At 32.8% G+C, this 16390-nt stretch overlaps 2 protein-coding genes across 2 annotated transcripts; one reads left to right on the top strand and one right to left on the bottom strand.

Annotated features, from left to right (window-relative positions):
* Positions 1 to 235: 235 nt before the first annotated feature.
* LOC131939761 (derlin-1) lies at positions 236 to 5728 on the bottom strand. The gene is made up of 8 exons (XM_059298248.1): positions 5445 to 5728; positions 2568 to 2679; positions 2331 to 2395; positions 2066 to 2092; positions 1796 to 1891; positions 1310 to 1362; positions 899 to 1009; positions 236 to 398 (listed from the first exon to the last, which is right to left on the bottom strand). Exons 1-8 carry the CDS (start codon positions 5601 to 5603, stop codon positions 266 to 268), a joined length of 756 nt encoding a protein of 251 aa, XP_059154231.1. The 5' UTR covers positions 5604 to 5728; the 3' UTR covers positions 236 to 265.
* A 1563-nt stretch (positions 5729 to 7291) lies between these two features.
* LOC131939760 (aspartate aminotransferase, mitochondrial) lies at positions 7292 to 12251 on the top strand. Its single transcript, XM_059298247.1, has 11 exons — positions 7292 to 7446; positions 8817 to 8973; positions 9120 to 9248; positions 9374 to 9433; positions 9736 to 9809; positions 9926 to 10013; positions 10215 to 10283; positions 10426 to 10612; positions 10700 to 10865; positions 11021 to 11171; positions 11261 to 12251. The coding sequence occupies exons 1-11, from the start codon at positions 7361 to 7363 to the stop codon at positions 11381 to 11383; spliced, it is 1290 nt and encodes a 429-aa protein (XP_059154230.1). The 5' UTR covers positions 7292 to 7360; the 3' UTR covers positions 11384 to 12251.
* The last annotated feature ends 4139 nt before the right edge of the window (positions 12252 to 16390 follow it).

Raw genomic sequence — 16390 nt, 5'->3', positions numbered from 1 at the left:
CAATATGAATGATAAAACTGGGTTTTTAAAATAAAGTAATAAAATAAAAATTCACCCCACCTTGTATATAAAACAAAATCTTACTTAGATGTTGGGGAAACCCACACACAGTGAATTACCAAGTTTCTGTTTTGTAAAACCCATCTAAAATTTAAGAAGTTTGTTGTGTGTGGTCCTCTGGTACTTATAAAAACTTCACTAAAATAATTTAAAATAACGACCCCCCCCCCCCCCCGACCCCCTGAAGTTTTCCCAGCAGTTTGTTTTAATCACCTCCCAGCTGCTGCCCCCTCCCCCAGTCATGCCTCCAGCCATCATTGCCACCCTCAGTTCTTCTTGAAGCTGGTGCTTGACCGAATCCCCCAGTCGCTGGACGAGTTTTAGGGAAAAAGCGGTAGCTACAGAAAGAAAAACAAACAAGATACTCAACATTAAAAATTAGTTCTACCATAAAGAAAGATGAGATGACTGTAAAAAATAATAAAAAAAAAGCTCAGTTTAGGGCAAAAAAATATCTCATAATTATTTTAGAAAGGCAAAACTAAGAATAAACAATGCCAGCACTAGTTACAGTTGCCAGAATTAAGCCAAGTTACAGCATTTATTGAAGTTAGGTGGGCTCAATAATTGGGCTTAAGAAAGAGAGGTCAAGAAAACCTAAAAACGCAACATTTTTGATAAAAGACAAAAAAAGTACCATACATGAAATTTAACATACATCATTGAACTAGCCAGTAATATTGAACAATAATAAATTATAACAATCAGGGTCTAGTGTAATAAAAATTTCAGATTTTAACATGAAAAGAGTGCTAAGTTAGGTCACATATAAGAAATACAGAAAATTAAAAATAAAACAAAAAAACTTTAAACTTAAGGAAATAAAAGATTAACTTACAGTATATTTGGTACAGTAAGAAGCTGGGCACCACCGAAGTCTTGTGGGTATTTGAACATCAAGAAGAAATACAGATGGCCAACAACAATGCCAAACAGCTCCATCATACCTCTGGAATATATTCAATTGTTAAAAGATATCTATTTGACCATAAGTTGTTCATGGGGAACTAATGTCTAGACCACCTCTTGCACTATTATTTTTATACAGACAAAAAAATAATAGAACTCATGAATTTTTTTGTTTACATATCTCAAGATTTAAAAATTTTAACTTAATTAAAAAAATCATTGTGGATTTTCTTTTTTTTAAACAAATTCCTTGAATCCTTGGTTTACAAATATTTAACTTTTAATAATCACATGAAGAGATCAAACGCAGTAAAAAAAGCAAACAATAATCATTTCATACCCATTTCCAATGATGAGATTGAAAGCAAACAAAACCCAAGGCAGATACATTGCCTGAAATAAACAACAAAAAATGTGTAGCACTTTTGATAATTTTCTCTTTAATTCAGTCAGAGATGCAGTGAGTTGTAGATGTAAGGTTTTTTTAATTTCCAAATCTTATTTAATTAAACAATTTTGATACTTCAACCAATGACAGTGACAATAACTTATTTCTAGACCCATGTTTATTATTTTAACTGTTGCATTAGCGTAAGACTTTCTGATGTTCTATCTTGTTAATTAATCAACAAGAATTAGAGAAGTGTATATTCATGCAATAGACAAGTAAACATGGGTTTATGTTTGTTTTTACACCATCCTGTTTTTTTAATGCAGTTATGTCCCTTCTCTTGCTAATGGTGGATCTATCATTGAGATGAAGATTACCATGAAAGGGTAAATAATCTCCAATAAACACAATGCAAGAAGTAAAAAGTTAGCATACCTTAAAACGAGTCCCAAACCAAAATGAAATGATCTGGTCTTTGTTTAGCTGACACCATACATAAAGAACACTGAGCACTAGTGGATCCATCAAGATCTGTGTGAGAAAAGTATCAAGAACTTTTGTATACAATACACTGCAACTAATTTTTTTTAATAAATAAGTAGACAATTTACGACTGGTAGATTTGCAATCAAGTCACAATTAACTTGTTAATAATTTTAATTTTATCATGATACATTACCAATATGTTTAATTACTGAGTCTTACCGCTAGATCAGCAGCAAAGCCTATGATCTTACAATGGTGTTAAAGCAATAATTATTTTCGCAAAATAAAATGACTGGTCTAATATAAAACTTATTTAATAACACTAAATAACTATTTCAGCACCCAAGCAAAGGCTAAGCTTAATGATCTAACATAACTATTTTCAGTATAGTGCCCAGTATTTTCAATGTGTCCTTAAAATTAACCCATCCTTTATTGTTGAACACAAACCATACATGATTTAAGCCAAATACATAAAGGATACAACTAGACAAATCCAGTTAAAAAGCAGCATGAAAGCATAGTCAGCGGGGGACCCAGAAAATGTATCTGAAAAAGATAGACGAATCAATATTAAATAAGAAAATGTAATTACTTATGTGAATTATAAAAGTTTTTTTCAAAAAAGAACAAAACTTTTTTCAGTATGTAATGCCAGTTAAGCCCATATTTTGCTTAAATAAAATATGCTTTTAAAAATATTTTAAACATATTGACAAACCTGTTTCAAGTCTTGTTGAATATGAGTAAAGAAAATAGAGATTCATTAAGTAGTGAAATCCTTTGGGTCCAGAAATTGGGTAGTATAATGCAGCAGTGATTGGTCGCCATAGCTGGTAAGGAAATCAAAATTATATTATGAGAGCCGCTGTTTATTCATTTCATAATCAAATTTTCTCTATGAAGTATTCAGATATCAATTAAAAGTTTGTGAGCCCAAGACAACTAAAATAAAACAAGTGTTTAAGCCTTTATAGTTTTATTACTTGACGTGTTACAACATTTATATTTTAACAATAGACCTACTTTTTTGTGAAAATTTAATTAAATATGTAGGCCTGAAAAATATCAGTGGAAAATTTAGATTCTGATATTAAAAATGAAACAAAATTTAAATGAACATTAGAAGAGAAAAAATAAAAACGATCAATATTTTTAAAATTTTAGGGCCTATATACTAGTATACTGGGTGGCATCTAAAGTCAACATAATAGGAAGAAGTTCAATCATCGACACAACAATTGAAACAAGCTGTTCGCTCATCAACAAATTTCAGGCGTGGTTAGAAATGGAAAATCAGATTCAGTGAACCAAGTCTACAAATCAGATAGAGGTAGAATCTAGAATCCAAGACATAAATGACAGGCAGTTTTCACAGTCTTCTCTCAAATTACTGCCTCACCATTTCCCGTCTTGCATTTTACCATGACCTGATTGACCCTTGCCGTTAATAAAGTCAGTTTATTAAGTTTAGGTTAGTAAGAGCTAGATTGAGTAAGATCTGTAGTACTGTAGTGTAAGAGAAGTGATTAGCACATAGAATGGGGTGTGGGGAAATTGCGAGACGCGAAAAGCGAAATGGCGAGGCGGGAAAATGCGAGAAGGGCGCGAAAACGGTCGGTCACGTGACTTTTTTGTCTCGCATTTTACCACAAGCCGATACTTACGCTGGGTGGTGTTGAAATGCGAAGATTTCTGCGAAAAATTTACCGCACCCAATTTTCAGTGGTATTTGGTCCAGACTTCAAAGAAGTTTCGTTTACATTCTTAAAACTTCCGATTTTTCCGTCGCTAGACATACTGATGATTTGTCAACTCCCCCTATCTTTTGTGTCGACTTAGAATACCACCTTGTTCGAAACCGACGGAAATACCGCCGACGATAGATCAACTTCTGTCTTTTGTGTGGAACGCCGAGGCCGCCTGATTTACCGTCTTTGAAGATCGCCGTGCCCGGATCCGCTGCCGCCGCAAACATATTTTCTATTGTTGCATAGAAATTTTGTATTATAGCCGCCGCCTACGATTTTTTTCTAGCTTTTTTTACCATATAAATCTAAGCACAAGGAAGTGCCTACATCATTTGGATACAACAAAATAAAGTGACGTCACCGATATTATCAGTTGCTCGTGCTATATCGTAAGCTATGGGCCTACTTCAAATATTTTTAAAACCAAGTTGAACTTATCTGAATTTTTTGGTTTTGGTGGTGGTGTTATTTGGGGTCTTCCATAAATGACGTCACACTCGTAGGGGGGGGGGGGGGATCTGTAATTTTATGACGATGTGTGATGAGGGGGGGGGGTTAGATGTGAAGTCACACTATAAAAAAGCAATGTTAGAAAAAGAATTTTAGACGTTTTTTCGCGTTTTAGAAAACTGTTTTAATACATTGTAATAGGAATTGATTAAAATACTCTATTTTGACCGAAATTAGACAAGATTTTGGGAAAATATCGATGTTTAAAAAAACTCAACTGCTGGTGACAACAATGAGCAAGACATTGCCAAAATTTCAGAAATGATAAAAAATACAAATTATAAAAAACGGAAAACAGATGTTGAGCGTGCGGATGATGATGATGAGAACATGGGTGCCAGGTTGTTTGTGGTATGAACGAGGAGGTCAACTGTGATGAGAATGTGAAATGTTGTGAATGTGGATTGGAAGAAGTAGCAAAAGAAAAATGTATAAATGGGAGTCTAATGAACTGGGTTGGGTGTACTATGTGTGAAAGATGGTGTCACGAGGTGTGTTTGAGGACTGTTTCAGAAGATTTTGTTTGTAAATTTTGTTTGTAATTAAAATTACTTAATAAAAAAATAAACAGATGTTGCAAAATATCTCTCCTGCTGACAAGATTATACCAATTCACAATGACACAGCTCACGTTTGTATAAACATGAGCGGGCTAGATTTTTAAATTAATGCCGACTGAGACGGGATTTTCCTCTCGCTAACAAGAGCGGGCGATGACAGTAGCACAGCAACGATGTTAGGATTTTTAAATAGATAGATCTAGATAAAGATCTATCTATCTTCTTAGTATCTAGATAAAAAATAACAACATACAACACTCGTGTTAAAGGGTATGGCTAAATGCTTGTTTATTTTAAAACAAAACAAAAATAATTTAAATAAATAAAGATGGGAAAAAAGGAAAAAACTTTTTTCGCAAAAAGTGTCTCGCTATTTACCCTTAATTCCGCAGGTATGTCTCGCATTACCTTCTCGCATTTTCCCGCCTCGCCATTTCGCTTTTCGCGTCTCGCAATTTCCCCACACCCCATAGAATGACATAGATTCTAGCTAGATCTAGATTCTAGACCTAGTGTTTGAAAGTTTGTCTACTAGAGTTAACTAGAGTAACTAGTGACTTAGTAACTACTAACAACTAGATCAAGATCTACTACTAGACTTAGACTAGATCTATCATCTAGCTAGCTAATGCTAGTGTACTAGTACTAGAACTACACTTAGAAGAAATCTTGTTAAGAATAGCTGATATTGTAGCTTACTGCAAATATCATCCCACTTATTTTTTTAATAATGATTGATAATGATAATGGAAATTCAAAGCAGAATTGCGTTATCACCTGAAATTTGTATAAAAACGACTTGAAGTCCAAAAGAAACCAAAACGGGCTCAGCAGTCCTATTCGTCCAACGAGCGGCACAATCACTGATCCTGTAAACCAATACTTTGATATTTGAGGAATACCTCTGTACCAGTCCCCAATGTCATTAGATGCCATTTTGTTTATTTCATCTAAAATACTTTAAACAGTGCTTAGTGTTTTATATAGTAAAATGTATACAAAAACAAAACTGACGTGGCCTTATTTTAGCTAACTCAATTCTAGATAGCTCTAAACAGGAAGTAGAAATTCTCTAGATCTTTAACTCTCATAAAAAAGAGCTCTTCTATACTTTACAAGGACTACTCACAACCGATGGATCCGGACAAAAGGCCGACAAGGACAAAAGACCGAGACGGACAAAAGGCCGACTGGACATAAGGCCCAAATATTTTGTGAAGGATCGTTAATCAATTGTGTCATATGCTAATAATTTAATTTCCAAGTTTCTTTTAGCCTGCCTACTCTCCTTTTTCTTTGGAGATTCCAATCTAAAGCAGTGTTTCTTCCAGACTTTTTTCTCCGAGGGGGGGGGGGGGGGGGGGGGGCTTTTGAAATTTTTGGGGGACGGGGGACGGGCACTAGTAAAAGTGTATGTTTACTATATAAAATTCATCTCGTTCGGGGGGGGGGGGGGGCGGTAGACTTTCTTCGGGGGGGGGGGGGGGCTCTGCCTGGAAGAAACTCTGATCTAGAGCCTGTCTGGTGTTGTTGTTTGTTGGTTTGCGCAAGGTGTGTCCAATCCATCCTCATTCGCGCTTTTGTATTTATTTACCATGGGTTTTTTCATAGTTCGGTGTTTGCAATTTTCTCAGGCCACCTGATGTTCAATATGCGACACAGGCGTCCGTTAATAAATGTCTGAAGTTTGTTGTTATTTTATTTATATCACTCTCTATGTATCACAAGCTTAGAGAACGCTGTCGTATTTCGGAATGACAGTTCTTATAACGCCCATATTCTGCAAAATAATAACCTGGCCTTACTGATGCGGCTTTTTCAGTCCTCTCGCCGACAAGGACAAAAGACCGAGACGGACAAAAGGCCATAATTTTATGACGGTGTGTGATGAGTGGGAGGGGGGGGGGGGGGGGTCAGATGGTGCGACGTAACACTTTTGCATTATAAAAAAGCAATGTTAGAAAACGAATTTTAGACGTTATTTCACGTTTTAGAAAACTGTTTTTATAAATTGTAATAGGAATTAATTAAAATACTCTATTTTGACAGAGTTCAGGCAAGATTTTGGAAAAATATCGATGTTTAAAAAAAAAAATTCAACTGCAATTTTGAGGCGCTGAGGTGTGACGTCATTTGGGGGGGGGGGGGTCTGGCTTTTTGTGAAGATGTGTGACGGAGGGGAGGTGGAGGTAAAAATCATCAAAAAAAGCGTGACGTCATTTATGGATGATCCCTTTGCTGAATTTGGATTTGGCATGCTGCTATCAATGTGACAGCGAAGCTGGTTTCGTCCGCAATATCGAGGTCATAATGCTGTTTTGTTAGGGTCCACTGAATTACATTGTACTTCTCATAATCCACTCAATTAATATGATAAATCTTGGAAATTAAATTAATTTATCAGGGGTCATCAAGAAGATGAATGGGGGGGGGGGGGATTTCCACCCTACTAGCACCCCTTGCCTACACCACTGCGGTATACCAGGGACCAGGGTGGCATCTAGAATTACCGCACCGGGTGACACGATTAAGACATCAGCCAAGTTGGTCTGCTCAGGGCCTAATAATGACATTTTATGTCAAGCCTAGGCACATCCTTAGCCTAGCAATATTCCCGAAAACGAAATCACGTGGTTCCCTTGACAGAAAACCCACACAACCTGACCTTGAACTTTCTATTGAACCTCACCAAGATGGCAGCTCCAGTCATGAGAAAGTCAAGCTCTGTTTTTCGTTTGATCAACCCATCTAATGTATTTGCCCAGCAAAGCAGAAACAAGTAAATTTTGATATTTTCTTTAATAATTTATGTTTAGCATATATATTCTAGATCTAATGAGTAATCCGAAATATAGATCAATTTGTTGTACTAAAAATCTGCAAAAAACGAAGGTCAACACTCCACAGAAGAGTCCACAACTCCACAACACATCATTTATTATTTAGATTCTCTATAGGCCTATTAATTTTAAACAATTTAGGATCTAATGATTCTAATGTGTAATCTAGAATTCTAGAGATCTAGATCTTAGACTCTAGTTTCTAGATCTGTAGAGTCAGTGTAATGTACTAGATCTAGATCTAGTAACTAAATAAAATAAATGGCCTATGTGCCTAGTCAGTAAAATCTAGATCTAGTTCTAAAAAAATCTAAGTCTGTTCTATTAATTATATTATTAGTCTATTAAATTAATTATAATTAACTTGTTACTTAACTGAGTATTAACTATTAACTTAAAATTAACTCTCTCTCTCTCTCTAATTATTATTGTTAATTACTAATTAGGCCTAATAGAAGTAATTAGATTTATAACTTTATAACTCATAGTGAGTTTTACTGTCTTAGTCCTAATATAGATCTAGTATTTATTTATTTAGGCCCCCTAATGCCTATTATTTTAGTTTGAACTTTCTTTTTTTTTTCAAACTTTAAATGAGTTTATTAGGCCTATATAAAAATAATAGGCCTAAATAATAGTTTAACTAAAACCTCATCTGACCTAGAGGTAACTTTAACACTTCACCCATTACAAATTTAAGTCCAGTTTTAATGTAACATAAATTTAATATGAACATCAACATGGCTAGATAAAAATTTAAAAAGAGCTGATTGCCAAACTTAATTCCTCCCTCTTTCATACTTCACATCTTAAATTTAAATAACTTTTATAATTGAGTTACTTGAGCTAAATCAGATAAATAATATTCTTGTTGGATACAATATCTTCACTGATCATATCAGGTCTTTACATTTGAATAAGCAGTTAAGGTCAAGTTGGGGGGTGACTAAACCTACCCTCAAACCTTGCCATAGTTATCTTTCTGTGAAGCTTTAATTTATACAGATTGCTGACAATACAAAAAGTTGTGAAATTTAAATGTTCATTAAATGATCTAGGCTTACAACTTAAGTAGCAACAGTGCTATTAACATTATATAGTAGATCTAGCATGTAATAGAGTAGGCCTATATAAATCTCTACATAGAATAAAAATTCAGAGAGGCTTTTAAAAATAGCATTTATTGAAGTTAAAGGTCTATTAATTTCCCTTTCTTCTTCTCTTCAAATTTTAATTCTAAGTTATTTAATTATGCTTTTGATAAAATAGACCATTAATGAATTAACACGAAACTATATTTATTATTAAGTGCTATCTGGAGCAATGTGGAAATGGGACCACCAGATGCTATTCTTGGGGTCACAGAAGCATTTAAAAAAGACACCAGCCCTAAGAAGATGAATCTAGGAGTGGGTGCTTATCGCGATGATGCTGGAAAGCCCTATGTTTTACCTTCAGTGAAAAAGGTTATGTTCTGTTTTCATTTCTTTTAAAGCATATAACCTATTAGTTCAGTGGTAAAAAGTTACAATTGGTTATTAATTTTGGGAGATGTAGCTATCTTGCTTAATTTTTGTGTAGAAAAATAAATAATACATTTTCATTGCATCAGGCTGAAGATTCCATTGTACAAGCAGGCTTAGATAAAGAATATGCTGGAATTATTGGTGTACCTGATTTTTACAATGCTGCCATCAAATTGGCACTCGGAGCTGATAGTCCAGTTTTAAAGGAAAAATTGGTAATTTCTCTTTGCCAATAATTGCTTTTGTTTCAACTTCTTAAATTCACCTATTCACTCATCATAACTTTTCTAGCATCGCACCCAGTTTCTAGTGTTACTATTAAATGATGTTTCTTTTACAGAATGTGACTACCCAAGCCATTTCTGGTACTGGTGCTCTGCGCATTGGTGCTAATTTTTTTGTAAGTAAATAATCAAATAAACTAAAATCACTTACAGTTTTTAGATTCTAAATACTAAAGTCTATTTTCATACAAGATCCATCCTCATTTTAATTATACTTTTTTTGAAAGACTTTTTAAGTCAGAATTTGTTTTTAGAAAATTAAGTGCATGCTATTGCAATATACAAGTTGTTAAGGCAATGTCTCTCCTTCTTGGGTCCATCTGCTGTGTGCAGAGCGGAGACCTGATACATGGGCAAAATCAGACAATAGAGCAATTTATTTATAATGCGATATATTTTTTCTTTTATTTCTATTTAGAACAAATGGTATACAAAAAGTAAGACCTTTTGGTTACCTACACCATCTTGGGGAAACCATACACCAATTTTGAAGTAAGAACTTTTCTCCCAGTAGCTTGTTTATATTTCTTCATTTAAAAATATTTATATTTCTTTGTACACTGAAGTTAGCCATTGTTTCCTAATTTGATACTCCTTATCTCTGATAGGCATGCAGGCTTGAATGTAAGCTCCTATAGATACTATGATCCAAATACCTGTGGGTTTGATTTCAAAGGTGCTATTGAAGATATTCAGGTAGCTGCCTTAACTATTTTTTAGCTTTATATGATTGAAGGATATGAACCAAATTATTACATTATGAACATATTTTGCTTTAAAACTATTTGTTCATATCAATAATTTTATTGAATGAGAACGACTTGTATAGAATGTGTAGAGGAGTTGGAAGCAAGCGTCCTTGCTTTTCTTGTATTGAAAGGGAATTTTTTTTTTTAGAAAATACCTGAGGGTGATGTAGTTTTGCTTCATGCTTGTGCTCACAATCCTACTGGTGTTGATCCTAAGGTAATCTTTTCTTTAGTATGCTGAGATTTGTAATAAATTTTACTTTTAAAAAAGCCTGAACCTGTTTTATCATAATATATAAATGAACACTTTTGGTACTTTATATGGATTATAGCCTTACTTTGCGCATTTTCTTTTTCAGCCAGAGCAATGGAAAGAGCTTAGTCAGGTTATCAAACAGCGAAAGCTTTTCCCATATTTTGATATGGCTTACCAAGGCTTTGCTAGTGGATCTACTGACCAAGATGCTTTTGCTGTACGCCAGTTCATCAGAGATGGGCACCAAATGGCTTTAAGCCAGTCATTTTCTAAGAATATGGGACTTTATGGTAATAATGCAATCCATTATTCATGTGGTAGTTGCATAACTTTTTTATTAATTTTCTTTAATGTTGTGAATTTTAAACTATTTTTAGGTGAACGTGTTGGAGCATTTTCAATAATTTGCTCCAGCACTGAGGAGGCTGAGAGGGTTATGTCCCAGGTGAAAATCATCATTCGGCCATTGTATTCCAACCCTCCTGTACATGGTGCTCGCATTGCTGCCAAGATTCTAAACACACCAGAGTTGAATGCTCAGTGGTAAGTCTGGCCTGGAGTTCATTGTTAAAAAAAAATCAATAGCCTACATTGGTCTGGAGTAAATTAAAAAACAATAAATTGTAAGATAATATAGAGTTTAAAAAAATTAATTAAAAAAAAAATGAAAGTTAAGCTAAAATTTTATTTTGTTACAGGCTTAAAGAAGTCAAAGGAATGGCTGATAGAATAATACTAATGAGAAACCGCCTTAGGGATGGACTGAAAAAAGAAGGCTCCAGCCGTAACTGGCAACATATAACTGACCAGATTGGCATGTTTTGTTTCACTGGACTTAAGCCTGATCAGGTATTGTCACTTTTTTGCTCGTGATATTTTTTCTCCATCTGATTGTTACTGAATTCTTCAAAATGTTGCAACATTTTTTTATTTTATAGGTTGAACGCCTAACTAAAGAGTTTTCCGTCTACCTTACAAAAGATGGCCGTATTTCAGTGGCTGGAGTTTCTTCAAACAATGTGGATTACCTAGCACATGCCATCCATCAAGTTACTAAATAAATCAGGCAATACAAATGTGTATGAATGAAAGTAAGACTATTATTTTAAAAACTGATAGCTTCAGTTGGTGTGATAAAGGTTTCTTTTTGTCTTTTCTTTTGATGTTTTCTTTCTCTTATTTGAACACAGGTTACCCAGAATATTCAATTTAGTTTGTTGTAAAATTAAATGCTTTGTTTTTTATGTACCAAAGTTGTTAGCTTACTAAGATCTGGTTACTGTAACTAATTGATTAATTGCTGTTAAATCAAGACTGAATGTTATTCTCTACATTTATTAAAGCTTTTTAAATGAACCAATTTTCTATGTTTCCTTTAAAAACAGTAATAATCTCTTGTAATGTCTATGTTTATCAATTTTAAACTTAAATGATTGTATTTAAATGTTTGTATGAAGAAGTTCTGATGTTTCTGTGCAAGCTGCACACATTTTTTCCCATTAAAAATGTGACTAATATTTTTACATCATTGTACACTTAGTAATTAATTTTTTTTTTTGTAGTCTTAAGATATTTGGTCAAAATATGTTTAATTTAATTTTGCATATCACCAACAATTTTTTAAAACTTAAAGAGGTAATTACCTAGTCTTTTGTTTATTTTACTGATATTTACAAGCTTACATACTCAAAATTTATTTATTCCATACTACTTCATTTGATCTCTTGTCCAAACCAGAATTTATTTAACAAATGTAAACAATGCATTTCATGTAAAGGACTTTTCACATATTCTTTACACTGGCGTAGTGCTTAGGATTTTTTTGTGAATAAGGACTACAAAATGTTATTTCCAACCTTGCAGACCTCTTGCAATCATAATGTACTATTCATGTTTGTTTAGAGGTAATACACATTGACTGAAATTTAATTTTTGTTATTTTGGTCTGGTAAGAATGAAATGGGTGACATGTTTAATTATCAGTGAAGTTATTTCAAAACCGTGGATTATTAAAAAAAAGATTACACTACTGTTTAATTGCGGGCAAAGTGGTCATTTATAATTATATTAAGTAAACTGGTTTAGTCTCAATACATGTCAAGGTGCTCAAAATGCAAAAATTATTTAAAGCATTCATCTAAGTGTTCAGTTTAGAACAGTGTGTGAAAATAATGCCTTAGTGCAAAATAAAAAACATACTTTTGCTCTAGCATGTTAAGTAAAAAAATAAGGATATTTTGGTGTAGGCATATTATAATTGCTGGCTGAAGACTTGAAATGAAGTAAAAAAATACTAAAAGAAAGTGACTATATAAAGACTCCAGTTAGTTCAGAAAATAATTTTAATAAAATTACCAGTAAGAGCAAAATGCAATAATGAACAGATGTCTTATCCAAACATGCATTCACTAGACATTCCATGTAAATTTCAGTCTAAACTTAACAGCAAAAAAGTACAAATAAAAAACAAAACAAAAAAAGAGAACCTTTATAACCTAGGAAAAAAAAATCCCTTAACGAAGTCAGTATGACTAGTCAAATTTAACACTACAAAAGTTATTGTTAAATGGGGAAAATGTCAGATCAAGATGTATAACTGGTATAGGATACATCTTTATCAACATTTTTATGTGGTCTTAAAAAAAGGTGGATCTATTTAAAATTAGTAACACCACCAGGTATGATAAAACCACATGTGCATATGTGCAAAAAGTTCATCAGTTAGATGTATTGCCATGTGATAGATGCAAGATTTAAAACTAAATAATACGTGATTGGACCAGATAAATTACAACAATTCTATTGGCATTAATTTAAGACCAACAACAAAACAGCACATATAATACAGTTGTGTAGGCAGGATTTTCTTATTTTAGTTTGGAGGGGTCAAAACATATTCATATAGATCTATGTCTACCATTCTGACAACTTAAAATTGTAGTGTTATGATATACACTATTTTGAAACTGAAAGCAATGGAAGTGAAAAGTGCACTCAGTCATCAATAATTTAACGAGGGGAAGTTATCATTTAAGGATCAGCCCCCTCCCTAACCCTACTGATAATTCAGATAATACAGCCCTGGATTTGAGTTGTTGATTTTATGTACACATTCCTTATTTCCTGTTGAGAAGCACTACTTCCTACATATATATTTCTAACTACACAGCTGGGATTACTTAAAAAGGGCTGGTACATCCTGACGCTTGATACTGAGGAAATTTAGTTCACCTGAAAATATTGCTGTTGTGAAGCCAATTTTTAAAACTCATTAAAAAAAAAATTAATGGGAAAATGTGTAAGTTTAAAATAATGTTGAAATTCACATAGCAATATTATCATGACAACTACTTAATAATGTTAAGAGGGCTGAGCTTTTTACCATATTCAGCTTAACAATTTAATGCTTGGATAAGGAAGCAGAAATATTAAGGCATTTTAATAATTTTATAGCATTGAAAAATAACATTTAAAAGACACTGGCAAGATTTCTCAAATAAAACCAAAGTGAAATCTTACAACTAGGTTATTATTTAATTTTTTAAACAACTAATATTTAGAGCAGTAAATAACTAATATTTAGAGCAGTAAACACAACAAATTAACATTGTCATGCTGTTCCTGCAATGAAAATTGGGTTCATGTTTCTTTTTCATTTGCACTGTCACAGTAAATTAGAATCTAATTATTCATTAACATGCACAAGTAATTAAGTAATGCGAATGTGAGGTGGTGTAGTGCTTAATTAATCAAGTAAATAACAAGTGTTCAGGTAAATTAATGTGAACTACTAGAAACAAGAGGTGTCAAAAACAAAATCTATCCTTGTAATCCCATAGCAAAAGTTGAAGTGTTGATGTATACATTACTGTACAAAGTATTTTAAGTAGATCAGGAGATATTTACAAACACTTGAGTGTACAAGGATTTTAACCAAGTGCTCTGAAAATGTAAGAACTTAACCTTGAGTACAAATACATGACTTCACACTTAGTGGGTAGGTGGAGAGGGGAAGAGAATGTCAGGTATTTGGGAAGAGGTAGAAACAAAAAAGTGTGATGTCATCTCTAATGTAAAAGGTACATAAAATTTACAATTTAAAAAAAAAATTAATTATGGACTCGGTCCAGTTAACATTTTGGAAAGAAATTGTAGTTTCAAAAAGCAAACGGTAATTTAGAGTGGGGAGAGGGAATAAGCTGTTTTGAAGAATAATGAAAAATATATCAATAAAGAATGAAGTGTTTTGGATCACTTCAGCACCATGTAAAGAAATAACACATTTTCTCAGTAAAGTGTGGTTTTGTTCTTGTATTTCCAGTCATATTAAAAACACACCAATGTTTTTTACATTTATGATAAGCTCTATAGTAAACATAAAATTTTTGTTTCAAAAACATCTGCATACATTATGATTCAATAAAGACTAATTTTGAAGAGAGCTTTAGTTTATTCTATGATGATAAGTAAGATTAAATCTTGCACTATACATTGTATCAGTGAATTGTGGTTGACAGTAGGTTTGAAAGATACAGTAAACCTTTCAGTCCTAATAAGGGCAGATGAAGTAGTATTAATATATTTTTGTGACCATAGAATATGAACAGACTGTGGTCAGCACCATTTTCTTTCATCAACTTAAGTTGGGTACTCATCTGATCAAAGAGAAATAACATAACCAAATTATCTCTGAATACCTATAACCCGCAAACTTCAATAAAATAATTTAAGAAAATAATCTTTGTTTCAAAGGGTGGTGAGTGAATATTTTTTTAGAAGTAAAAAATGAAATAAACTTTAATTGATAAAGAAATTAATAATACTAAAAGATAACAACATTTTTCAAATTAATAAATGACAAGAATGCTTTTTTTATCACCATGAAAACAGAGCATACAGTTAGTAACAATTGTACATGCAAAACAACAAAAAATTTGAGAAAATTGGAAGATTCTAGAAACAATATGGCTGAATGGATACAGAGAGCAGCAGTAACAGGATAACACCAGATCCACATGCCAACTTATCCTAAGTGCTGGAAATTCCAACAGGATAGTTTGTTTCTGGTGTACACAACCAAGAAATGTAAACAAGCAGGCACAAAAAAAAATACATGGCATGCAGTTAAACTCAAAAGCACAGTAAATCATAATAGAAAAAAAAAAGCTAGATCAACATTTTAGTAGTAGTAATAACATTTAACAAAACTATATATATATATCCATTAATAAATTCAAGATTTCTAGATCTCACAGCTGCCTTACTTTTAGATGGTGGTATGGCACACTCAGTAACAGTCTTAAGTCACATGACTAATTCATTCCCTATCTTTAATAATTTATGTATGACCACCTCATTCCAAACCTCTAATAATCAATCATATTTAAACAAAGACAGGCAGATTTCAAAATGAACAAATGTTAACCATTAAACTTGTAAACACAGTCTGACATATAATCAGATTTTTCATTTCTCTAAGTCAACAAAACATCCCCATAAGAAACAAAAAAAAATTCTAATCTACATGTGTGTGCTTTTTAGAAACAATACACTAATTTGTTTTCATTAAGGTCTGGCTTCAAAACATTTCCTTAGCCAGGCTTATCACAACACACCAGCCAGCTAGATGGGAGCAGTTCCGCATGGACTCGTGTATCCAACGAGATTTTTGGGTTGAAAACTTGCTAGATCACATTGTCCCATAACACATTAGTTAAGTTCAATAATTTTAGTACAAGTAAAAATAAAACCTATCTGTAAGAAATAAAATATTCTTAAGTTTGTTATATGCTCATCTAAGCACACATTTTTATGGTCACAAAGTAGTGATTAAAGTAATTTATCCAAGAAATGTATTTACTCAAAAACAATTTATCAATAATAGAAAAAAAAATGTATTCAGTTTTTAATTTATGTAATGCTCAAAGACTTTTAAGTAATCTAGACTTTAACAGGTAAAACTAAATAAATAATCTATGAAGGTATAAAGTATAAGAAGTGAAGATAGGACCATAAAGAAATATATCAATGGAAGGGATAAATAAAGTACTAAGCAAAACGATTATTTC

This window comes from Physella acuta, unplaced genomic scaffold (assembly GCF_028476545.2).
Source record: "Physella acuta isolate Inbredline_101_S28 unplaced genomic scaffold, ASM2847654v3 ptg000292l, whole genome shotgun sequence".
Lineage (NCBI taxonomy): Eukaryota > Metazoa > Mollusca > Gastropoda > Physidae > Physella > Physella acuta.
This window is presented reverse-complemented; position numbering and strand designations above follow the sequence as displayed.